The sequence below is a fragment of the Herpailurus yagouaroundi genome, unplaced genomic scaffold, assembly GCF_014898765.1.
Source record: "Herpailurus yagouaroundi ecotype Mexico unplaced genomic scaffold, PumYag 190, whole genome shotgun sequence".
Taxonomy (NCBI): Eukaryota; Metazoa; Chordata; class Mammalia; order Carnivora; family Felidae; genus Herpailurus; species Herpailurus yagouaroundi.
In genome coordinates, this window is record NW_024412421.1 from 4224066 (window position 1) to 4236414 (window position 12349).

General features: G+C 40.9%; 1 protein-coding gene across 7 annotated transcripts in view; it reads left to right on the forward strand.

Annotated features, from left to right (window-relative positions):
* Positions 1 to 12349, forward strand: part of HEATR3 (HEAT repeat containing 3) — a 69577-nt gene that overhangs the window by 35708 nt on the left and 21520 nt on the right. For 4 of the 7 annotated variants that reach the window (XM_040497978.1, XM_040497979.1, XM_040497980.1 and 1 more), the window contains one exon: positions 8378 to 8505. The exons of 2 other annotated variants lie outside the window; for them this stretch is intronic. In XM_040497978.1, coding sequence (XP_040353912.1) covers positions 8378 to 8505 — 128 coding nt within the window. Of the gene's footprint in view, positions 1 to 3832; positions 4650 to 8377; positions 8506 to 12349 lie in introns of those variants that run through there. One more of the 7 variants, XM_040497981.1, reaches the window with a different exon arrangement.

Here is a 12349-nt window from a genome sequence, read left to right on the forward strand (position 1 = left end):
TTATTTTATTTTATTTTATTTTATTTTATTTTATTTTATTTTATTTTTAATTTTTTTTAATGTTTATTTATTTTTGAGACAGAGAGAGACAGAGCATGAATGGGGGAGGGGCAGAGAGAGAGGGAGACACAGAATTGGAAGCAGGCTCCAGGCTCTGAGCCATCAGCCCAGAGCCCGACGCGGGGCTCAAACTCATGGACCGTGAGATCGTGACCTGAGCTGAAGTCGGACCCTTAACCAACTGAGCCACCCAGGCGCCCCAACAACTAGGAATTTTAAAAACAGCCTTGAATCACATGTCTACAAGTTTAAGTTTACCATTCTCCATTACCTAAGTCTCCATTTCTGGGAGTGCCCAGCTATCTCAGTCTGTGGAGCATGCAACTCTTGATCTCAGGGTTGTGGGTTCAAGCCCCATGTTGGGTACAGAGTTACTTAAAAATAAATAAATAATAATGGTAATAAAAATAAATAAATACAAAATCTCCATTTCTAAATTATGTAATTTTGAGAAATAAAAATACTTGTATTTTTTGCTTTTAGATTTTAAATTAAACAGTTGCTTTAAAATCTTTGTCAAGGGGCGCCTGGGTGGCTCAGTCGGTTAAGCGTCCGACTTCAGCCAGGTCACGATCTCGCGGTCCGTGAGTTCGAGCCCCGCGTTGGGCTCTGGGCTGATGGCTCAGAGCCTGGAGCCTGTTTCCGATTCTGTGTCTCCCTCTCTCTCTGCCCCTCCCCCGTTCATGCTCTGTCTCTCTCTGTCTCAAAAATAAATAAACGTTAAAAAAAAAAAATTAAAATCTTTGTCAAAAGAATAGAGGTTTTGGTGAAAAATTAGCCTACTTCTGTTGTTTTCCAGTATATTTCTTTTATCTAACAGGCTTCTAATGCAGATTTCAGTTCTCGAGGAGAGAACTCTGTGATAACTTTTTAGGAGAATATGACTGTATGTCTAATAATTTAATAACTGTGAGGTAACTGCTTGAGCTAAAGCCAACCTTATATGTCCAATACCTTAAATTTTCTGAAGTTCTTTTGAGGCATAAAGAGTTTTCCAGAAGAAAAGAAAAACAGCAACGCACACCATGCACATTCTATGTCATAGTTACACCCGGAGTCAGTGTTGGTTTAAGAACATCAGTATTGGGGGGTGCCTGGGTGGCTCAGTCGGTTAAGTGACCAACTTCGGCTTAGGTCATACTCTCATGGTTCGTTTGTTCAAGCCCCAGCTGTGCTGACAGCTCAGAGCCTGGAGCCTGCTTTGGATTCTCTTTCTCCCTCTCTCTCTGCCCCTTCCCTGCTCACACTCTGTCTCTCTCTCTCAAAAATAAATAAGCATTAAAAAAAAAAATTAAAAAAAAAAAGAACATCAGTATTGGTTTGTTTTTAACATTTTTATGTTTCAGCATCATGTATTTAAAAATGTAGTAATAGTGGCTAACATTTATTAAGATTCACCAGTGTGTAATTTAAGTTGAATGGTTTATCCCTGGTTGAGGCCTGTAGGCTTTTTTGTTTCCTGGGTTGTTGGGTTTTTTTTAATTGAGATACATTTGACCTATAGCTTTGTATTAGATTTAGGTGTTCAGCATAATGATTTGATATGTGTATATATAGGGAAATAATTACAATAAGTTTGGTTAACATCCATCACCACACACAATTGCAATTTTTTTTCTTGTGATGAGAACTTTTAAGAACTTTTAAGCTTCTACGCTCATAGTAACTTCCAAATGTATGATCAGAGCTGCTAACTATAGTCACCATGCTGAACATGACATCTCCATGACTTATTTATCTTGTAACTGCAAGTTTGTGCCTTTTGACCCACTTTGCCCATGTTTGTCTGTTTTTTAAGCAGTGAGGTTTTATTCTCCCCTGTTTTCTGCCTCATTGGTAACCACATTGAATGATGTTTCTCCACATAAAGAAGGATGTGCATTAGTGTCTCCCCCTTTGTTATCCAAACCATAGACTAACATATTCCCCATCCAGTACTCTGTGTGTTTTCACGTAACACTGTCTCCTAGAGATATTTCCATACCAATATTAGTGGGTGTGTCCAATTGTTCTTAGAGGGTACGGGGCCCTGAAACTTCTGAAAGAGGAGTCTGCAAGGCAAGGAGAAAATATCCCCTGTTTCCCTGCAGCTGCAAGGAAAGCAGATGTGGTTGAGCCTTCAAACCACAGAAACCAGTGTGTAGGGAGGAGTTATGTAAACTATGAACCAGCAAAATAACCCCTAACCTCTGTTCCGATTGATTTTCCTACTTAATATGCATTGCTCTGGTAATGATGTTTAATTGTTTTTCTTTTCTCAAAGGTATAAAGCCCTAGTGAAGTTTCTTTGTTAGCCAGAAAGGCAGCCTGTAGTTTTTCATATGAAGCTCCTCTGTGAATGAAGCCACAATTGCATTAAAGACTGTTTGGTATATATTTAGCCCCAAGTTTCATTTAAACACTATATAAGGGGTGCCTGGGTGGCTCTGTTGGTTGAACATTCGACTCTTTTCAAGTATATATATATTTTAAGTTTATTTTGGGGGGGAGGGGCAGAGAGAGAGAGAGAGAGAGAGAGAGAGAGAGAATCCCAAGTAGGCTCACCACTTGGCACAGAGCCTGATGTGGGGCTTGAATTCCCAAATCATGAGGTCTTGACCCGAGCCAAAGTCAGATGCTTAACCCAGTGAGCCGCCCAGCCTCCCCTAAAGATATTTTCTTTATTTTTTTTATTTTTATTTTGAGAGAGAGGGGGTGCACCAGCATGGGGAGAGGCAGAGAGAGAAGAGAGACAGAGAATCCCAAGCAGGCTCTGTGCTGTCAGCTCAGAACCCAGTGCAGCTTGGTATCAGGAACCAGGAGATCACGACCTGAGGCAAAATCAAGAATTGAATGCTCAGGGGCGCCTGGGTGGCTCCTTCAGTTAAGTGCATCTGACTTGAGTTTTGGCTCAGGTCACAATCTCACATGGGATCGTGGGATCGATCTCTGCATTGGGCTGTGTGCTGACAGTGTAGAGTCCGCTTGGGATTCTCTGTTTACCTCTCTCTCTGCCCCTCTCCTGTGCATGTGCATGTGTTCTCTCTCTCTCTCTCTCCCTCTCTCTCTCTCTCTCTCTCTCTCTCTCAAGTAAACATTAAAAAAAGAAGAACCCACTATACAATGCATTTTAACTAAAGAACTTCTCTAGAGCGGTGCCTCTCGAAATTGCCCTGTGATCAGCAGCATCGTAATCACCTGGTGTTTTGTTACAAATGCAAATTTCCAGACCCAAGTCCAGACATGCTGAAAATCAGAAACTGTGGATGGGCCCACCCATCTGTTTTTGTTTTTGTTTTTATGTATGTATGTATGTATTTGTAGAGAATGCGCCTGAGTTGGGGAGGAGCAGAAAGAATCCCAAGCAGACCCCAGTGTGGGGCTTGAACTCTTGAACCATGAGATTACGACCTGAGCCTAAGTCGAACGTTTAACCGACTGAGCCACCCAGGTGCCCTGTGTTTTTTTTAACAAGCCTTCCAGATGATACTGTTGCATGCTAAAATTTCAGAACCACTGCTCTAGACTGGAGGCGAGGTCTAGTTTACATACCATAAACCTTATTCTTTGGAACGCTACAATTCAGTCGTTCTTGTAACTATTGTTTACAAGGTGCATAGTCTTACTTTATCTTTATGGCTCACACACTATATTCTTTTACCTTGGAAAGTGAGAATCTTTCACCATATTCTAGCAGCTCTTTTTTTCTGAAAATAAATACACCCAAAATCAAATGCTATCTTCTCTAAAGGAATTAGTAATATATATCAAATCACATATGATTTTTTGGCAGATACGAAAAGAAGGGAGAGGTAAATACAGTCCAGATCAGCTGTGTGTTCTCGACAATGTGAAGATGAATTTGAGAAGGTTTGTCGCTTACCAAGAAACTGTTGAGAAAAGACTGACTACTTGAACTACTGAAAGACCAGTTCTTGCCCCAAGTGTTCAATGCTAAAAAGTACCGAAGGGTTTCCTTTGAGTGTATGTGTTTCTGAAAGTCATTTTTTAAATCCCCATATCCTGTACATTAATTTGAAGTTTGCAAAAACTTCAAAACCTGTCGGAAACTCTCTTTTGAGCTCTGGGATCTCTGTGGCATTTCTAGTTTCTGTAAGTGATGTTTCCTGCATGTTTTAATCACTGGAAACACGAAGAGGGGAAGAGTAGAAACACAAAGGAATCTCAGGTGGCTCTTCATCTGCAGCAAAGAAACTTTCAAACAATCATGTTTTCCTTGAATTTTGCAGGAAGAGAAAATCCAAAACATTGCTTGGATGCTCTTTAAAGCAAGTATCATTTTATATGTGCTGCCAGAGTGAGCAAGCCAAGTATCATTTTATATTAGAGGAATCTTTAAATATGAAGACAAGCTTTTAAAAAGGATTTTGGTATGAAGTAAAGCAATTACATTTACCTTTTCTGAAGAAGTGAGTGGATTGAGTTTGTATTCCAACTATTTAGAATATACTAATGAATTAATGAGACCATTGTCATCCTCTACAAATGGAGCTGATCAGTTACTGCTGTGTAACATCACTCCTTGTTTAATTTGATATGGAATCAATTAGGAGAGAATATTTTTCAATAAATAACTTGGTAATTGAAAACTTTGTGTCTTACAAAGTCTTTTTTAAGATACTAGATAATCCTGTTCCTGGTCATTTGCTTGCTAATGGATATTGCTTTGACTGTATGTGAGACATTAAAAAGACTTACAGCAGGAATCCCCAGCATTACTCTTCAGTGTCCTTGCATTAATAGGGTGACAGCTGGAGCAGGGGATGGGGGAGTTTCAGTGACATCATTGAGGGCGGGGTGGGGTGGGGTGGGGTGGGGGGTGGTGGTTCTGGACCAGCTCCATTGTCCATTCATTTGCCTGATCAGAAGAGTTGTTGATGAAGATTTGGAAATTTCCCCACAATTGATCTCAGTTGTCCTGTTAAAAGGCCCAGTACCTAGTGTAGGGCTTACCTTTCTCATCTAGGTAACATCTGTCACTTCACACACTTCAATTTTATTCCTTGTGATGAGAACCTTTAAGATTTACTCTCTTAGTAACTTTCTAATACACAATACAGTATAACTATTGTCACCGTCACATTACATCCCCATGACTTCTAACTGAAAGTTTGTACCTTTTGTCTCCCTTCACCCATATTGCCATCTCCCCCCCCGCCCCGCCCCCGCCCACACACACACTTCAGGCAACCACCAATATGTTCTCTGTATCTATGAGCTTAGGTTTTTTTGTTGATTCCTCATATATGTGAGATCATACACTATTTAATTTTCTCTAACTTAATTTCACTTAGCATAATGTCCTCAAGGTCCATACATACTGTTGCAAATGACAGGATTGCTTTCCTTGTGGCTGAGTAGTATTCCATTGTGTGTGTGTCGGGGGGTGAACACACACACACACACACACACACACATGCACACACTTTTTCTTTATTCATTGATGAACACTTAGGTTGTTTCTATGTCTTGGCTATCATAAATTATGCTGCAGTGAACATGAGATGTACAGATATATTTTTGAGGTAGTGTTTTAGTTTCCTTTGGATATATACTCAGAAGCAGAATTGCTGGGTCATATGGTAGTTTGTTTTCAGCTTTTTGAGGAATGTCTGTACCTTTCCACAGTGGTTGCACCAACTTACATTCCCACCAACAGTGCATAAGGGTTTCCTTTTCTGCACATGCTCACCAATACTTGTTTTCTTTTGGATACTAGTCATTCTCACAGTTGTGAAGTGGTATCTCATTGTGGTTTTGAGAGAAGGATTCTTTCAATGAAGAACAGCCTCAGACTTCTCTCTGCTTCAGATATTTACAGACTATAATTATTTTCAAGGAAAATAAAATGTCTAATTCTAGCACAGGCCCTAATACCTAGTAGGGTCTTGATGAATATTTGTTGAATGAATAAATGTTAGTGAGTTTCTGTTTTATTAAGCAACCTCTAAAGCAGTTGTCCCATAGAATACTAGAAGGGGAGGTCTTACATAGAAAACATGCCATCCAGAAATTTCAGAGTGTAAGGCATTGGTAGTTTGGCTTGTATCGTTACATTTAATTTTGCTATTTGAACAACAGGGAAAGATGGGAAAAGATTAAATATACTTTGTGGCTCTGTTTACATAATAGCTCAGTAGAGCATGCAAAATTATTCACGGCACAGTATAAGAGAAACTATCGTGTTCTCCTGTATGACTATAGGGAAAAAAAATCTTTATTTTTATTTTTAATATTTATTTGTTTCGAGAGAGAGAGAGGAGAGAGAGTGCACATGCACACACACACAAGCAGGGGAGGGGAAAACAGAGAATCCCAAACAGGCCCCGTGCTGTCAGCGCAGAGTCCAACGTGGGGCTCCATCCCACGACTGTGAGATCACAACCTGAGCCAAAATCAAGACTCAGATGCTTAACTGACTGAGCCACCCAGCCACCTCAAACAATCTACTTCAAAATATATTTATTTGTAAATCATCCAGAATAGTCCAGTAGAAATGAGCACTATTTTAAGTGTTGAAGTACAAACTCAGGTGAGATCCGTTGTTTTAGGAGATATTTTTAAGTGTTCAACCTACCATGGCATGTTTGCCCAAAGGAAATGAAAATCACTGCTTTACTTCTCATTTTTTTAACTTTTTTGGGGGGGGGGACCTTTAAGATGGAAATTATTTTATTTTATTTTTTATTTTTAAAGGAGAGAGAGAGCATGATCAGGGGAGGAGCAGAGAGAGAGGGAGACATATAATCTGAAGCAGGCTCCAGGCTCTAAGCTGTCAGCACAGAGCCCGATGCAGGGCTTAAACTCACGAACTGTGAGATCATGACCTGAGCCGAAGTCGGATGCTTAACCGACTGAGCCACCCAGGCGCCCTATTTTATTTTAAAATAGAATTGATTTTGAAATAACAGTCCTTTAATTACATTTCTTTATTTGCAATTTTATCTCTTGCTTTTATTTAGCCTTTTGAAGAAGTACCTTTGAGTTGTCGGGATAGGGAAGGGCCCTTATCTTTTCGGCATTCCTGTTCACCCAGTTCTGCTGGAGGCTTGCTTCCTGCCTTTTCGAAATTGCATGGACCAATATTTGATTGTATTTAGCCAGTAGATAGGACATGAGCAATTTTACAACCCACTTCACAATATCCAGAAATTCTTTATTTTCAGGAACAATAATAAAATCATACTATAGTATTTTAAAATATCCACTTTGAGCAGAAGACTCCTTGTCTGTGCCATTTGATTTTTGTGAAGTATGGATGTCTAGTACATGTGTAGCCCATACATCTGTCCCTTCAAAAGGAAGTTTTTCATTGTTTCTGTCCTATTAATGCTTTAAGCCTTCTAAATAGACCATGATACTCATAGATTGTCTGTTACCAAAGAAATTCTTGGCCTCTTGGATGATTCCACCATAGGACTTGGAAAGTTGTGAAGCCTGTGGACAAATGGGGTCTTCTTTTCTGGGGCAGCTTATTAGACCATCCTTATGACTGCACTGGGTCCATTGTGCCCTGTGCCTGTATTTACTGTCCACTTATAGACCCTGATCCGCCTCCCCTCTTGTCAATTTTGTGACCTACCCTAGAATTTTATAATAAACTTTATTTTTTTGATAGCCACGATGAATTTTCGCTGCGTATAGCCGGAAAATGCCTGTAATTTTCTAGAACTTTTTCTGGACATATCCATCTATACATCCATCGAATAATACATTGTTTCTGTAATGGGAACATACTGTTCTATAACTTGGCTTTTTTCTGTAACAGTAATTTATGAACGTATTGTTATGTCAGAATCATCGTTAGGTCTAATGGTAGCCTTTTCTTTTTGAAAATGAAAACTACTTCATTTCTATTAGATGTTCTGTTAGATCGTAGTTTGATAGGTTGGGGTAAGGTTTGCTTTTCTCTGCCTGTTCTTGAGACAGCATTTTTAAACATTCTTTTGAGTCTTCCGGTGGTTTGGAGAGTTTAATCTTCTCATTTGTTGAACCTAATCCCAAATTGTATACAAAATAAACTCATAGGAAAATAAATAAATACATACATAAGCCCATAGAAACTCTAGGATGAGGACCAAAGACTTAGAAATCCAGTACTGGTTTTACAGTAATAATTCTCACCCTTTTTCAGGTCATTAATTTCACTTAGAATCTGATGAAAATCATAGACTCCTCAGCTAAATGCACTGCATTAATTATCTTTTGTGTAACAAGTTACCCTGAAATTGGTAGCTTAAAATAATGAAATTTATTATCTCTTAGTTTCTGTGGGCTAGGAATTCAGGAGCCACTTAGCTGGGTGTTTCTTCCTCAGGGTCTCACGAGCTTGTGGCAAAGATGCTGGCCATGGCTGCAGTCAACTGAAGTCTTGACCAGTGCTGGAAGATTTCTTCCAAGGTGGCTCACTCACATGGCTGTTGGCAGGAGGCCTCATTCTTCACTGTGAGTGTCATCATGACATAGCACCTGGCTGCCCCCAGTGTCAGTGTTCCAAGAGAGAGGAGGAGAAAGCTAGTCTCACAAGTGACATCGTCTCTTTTGCCACATTTTTATTTGTTAAGTCACTAAGTCCAATCCATACTCACGTAGAGGAAAATTAAGTTGCACTTTAAAAAAAAATTTTTTTTTAATGTTTATTGATTTTTGAGACAGAGAGAGAGACAGAGCTGGTGCGCCAGCGGGGGAGGGGCAGAGAGAGAGGGAGACAGAATCCTAAGCAGGCTCTGCACTGTCAGCACAGAGCCCAATGCGGGGCTTGAACGCACAGACCATGAGATCATGACCTGAGCCAAAATCAAGAGTCAGATGCTTAACCAGCTGAGCCACCCAGGCACCCCTAAGTTGCACTTCTTGAAGTGAGATGTATTAAAGAATTGTTAGATGTAGACATATTTTTTTTCAAAGTTTTTTATTTGTACGTATTCAAAGTATTTTATTTTATTTTTTTTAATTTTTTTTCAATGTTTATTTATTTTTGGGACAGAGAGAGACAGAGCATGAACGGGCGAGGGGCAGAGAGAGAGGGAGACACAGAATCGGAAACAGGTTCCAGGCTCTGAGCCATCAGCCCAGAGCCCGACGCGGGGCTCGAACTCACGGACCGCGAGATGGTGACCTGGCTGAAGTCTGACGCTTAACCGACTGCACCACCCAGGCGCCCCTCAAAGTATTTTATTTTTAAGTAATCTCTACGCCTGATATGGGGCTTGGACCTACAACCCCAAGATCGAGTCACATGGTCTACCGACTGAGCCAGCTGGCTGCCCCAGTAGACATATTTTGAAATCACCACATGCGCATACCTTTATATTTTGCTTAGGGGTTCAGAGTGTTTTTGGATTTATTTGATTTATTTACCTGATTTATGGGCATCAGGTTGAGAATTGCAATTTTGTACCGTAGTTGGTTACTCTTCAAGGTTTAAGTTAGAAGGTATTCTGAGCAACTCTAGATGCAATTGTTTCTTAATAAATATTACACAGATATTTACCACCATTTTAGTTTTTCTTCCCAATGAATGAAGTGAAAGTAGTTGAAACATGAAGTAACTCAAGTTTCTAACTTGCTTTTATGTGTAATCCTTTCAATGGTTTCCATTACTCACAAGATACAAAGTTTCAAATCCTTTGCTATATCCTGCAAGTAGCATGACCACACGGCCAGGTTTGCCTGACTAGGATTGTGCCTGTCAGACCAGCATAATAATTATTTTTTTTAAGTTTTTATTTTTTACTTACTTTTTTGAGAGAGAAAGCAAGCGTGAGTCAGGGAGGGGCAGAGAGAGAATTCCAAGCAGGCTCTGCACTGCCCACAACGCAGAGCCAGATGTGGGGTTCGAACCCACGAACCGCAAGACCATGACCTGAGCTGAAGTCAGATGTTTAACCGACTGAGCCACCCAGGCGTCCCCCAGCATAATTATTGATGGCACTGTATTTGACTGCCAAAACGGCCCTGGATGAAGATTAAAATAAATTGATGAGACACTGTGAGATCTAGAATTGGGGATGGGACCAGGATAGAAAGAGCTATAATGGACTGAGACAACTGACCATGTCCAACTTGCGATGTGGAGTAGATGATAGCGTTTTATCAGTATTAGATTCCCTGTTTCTATCACTGTAGTCATGAAAGAGAATGTCCTTGTAAGTCCAGGATGTCCCTTGACTTACTCTCCAGTGATCCCGAAAAATAATCGTTTATATATAAATGTAGAGAGAATCACGAAGCAAATGGACAAAAGGTAAACAGTAAATCGGGAGAGGGTACATGGACTTCTCTGAACTATCCTTGCAACATCTCATTGTTTGAAATCATATTAAAATAAAAACTTAGAAAAGGAATATTTAAAAGGCTGAAAAGTACTCCAGTTTAGACATTAAATTATGGGATTATCCTACCCATAACTCCTTGCACAGCCTGGTCCTGCTTGACCCTCTGGTCTCCTGTTCTGCTCTCTGCCTCACTCTAAGCTTCAGCCATTCCGCCCTTTACTCATTTGTGTGAGCATGTATATGCATACCCACTACCGGGCTTCTTCCTCCTTGCCCCAGGCCCCCTCCCCCTCTCCCCTTTCATCTAGTTATCTAATCGTCCTTCAGAACTCCCAGGGGTGCCTGGCTGGCCCAGTCAGTAGAACACTCGACTCTTGATCTCAGGCTTGTGAGTTGGAGCCCCACGTGGGGTGTAGAGATTACTTACAAATAAAATCTTAAAAACAAACAAAAACTCAGTTCGATTAGCAATTCCATAGGGAAACTTTCTCTAACCCTTTAGACAAGATCAGGGGTCACTATTCTAGACACTAAGAGTGTTTACCCTTTCTTCATAAAGCACTTCATTCTTTTTTTAATTTCTTTTTAAATTTATTTTTTGGAAGAGTGCAGGCAGGGGAGGGGCAGAGAGGGGGACGAGGAACCGAAGCAGGCTCTGTGCTGACAGGCTGACAGCAGTGAGCCCGATGTGGGGCTTGAACTCACGAACCACGAGATCAGGACCTGAGCCAAGGTCAGATGCTCAACCGACTGAGCCACCTGAGCCACCCAGGTGCTCTAAGAGCATTTCATTCTTGTTCAGATTTATTGAAGCTCCTAACTGTGTGCTGGGCATTCTGCTAGATACCAAGGACACCAAGGTAAACAAATATAGCCCTTGTCTCGCAGAGGTTAAGGGCTAGTAGGAGACATACAATCTATGTAAAATTACAGATATGACAAATGCTACCAAGGGGGAGGGTACCTGATGCTACGAAGCTACATGGGAGGCCAGGGAAGACTTTCCTGAGAAACGATAGAGGCAGTTAACTAAGAGAAAAAGCAGGGAGAATAGTTTCCAGGAAGAGAGAACAGCATGTACAAAGACCCTGGGGCTAGAGAGAGTGAGACAAGGATGAGGGGCCAGTAGAAGCTCCCCTGTGGTGGGTGTTCGTTGCTGGGTATGACCAGTGAGGCAGGTGGGGACCAGACTGCCAGGGTTTTTTAAGATGTCGCATCTTTATCTTACAAGCAAATGGGAAAATAAAGTCCTTCAAATACTTTTCAGCAGAAACGGGTAGAGAAGAGGGATGATATGATCCCACTACAATCTTGGAAACCTCTGCTCTGGCTACGAAGTGAAGAAAAGATTAGAGGTGAGCCAGAGAGAAACAGGTAGACCAGCCAGGAGGTTACTGGGGTGGTCTGGGAAACAGGTGGTGTTGGTTCTGATCAGGGTGGTGTTGATGAAGTAGAAAGTTACAACAGCAGGTGTAATGGACAGCAAGATGGAGGAAGGCATCAAGGTTGACTCAAGTTTCTGGCTTATGTAACTTGTTGGATGGTGTTACCCTTCACCAACATAGGAAACACCAGAAGAGGAGTAGGCTGGAGGAAAACTGATGAGTTTATTCTGTTATTGTATCAGATAAGATGTTTTTGAGTGTAAACAACGGAAAACATGGATCTACTGTCTTAAATTGTAATGAGCTTACTCTCTCACTTAAAATCCAGTGAGGGCTGGTTGATTCAGAAGCTCATTGGCATCATCAGATCTCCAGTCTCTTTCCCCATTTTTTTCTTCCTTCTTCAGCATACAGGGTAGCTCCCTTTTGCGGTTGGAAGACGGCTGGAGACATCAGCGTCCAGAGCCAGGAAAGGGACTTTCTCCTTGTTTTGTCTCTTTAAGGGCTGAATACTTGTCCCAGAACCCCCCGCAGCAAACCTCCCCTCTGTATCAGCCATAGTACTTGGTGTTATATGCTGTAACAAACAATCCCAATGACCATGTGGCTCAACACAATAAAAACTTA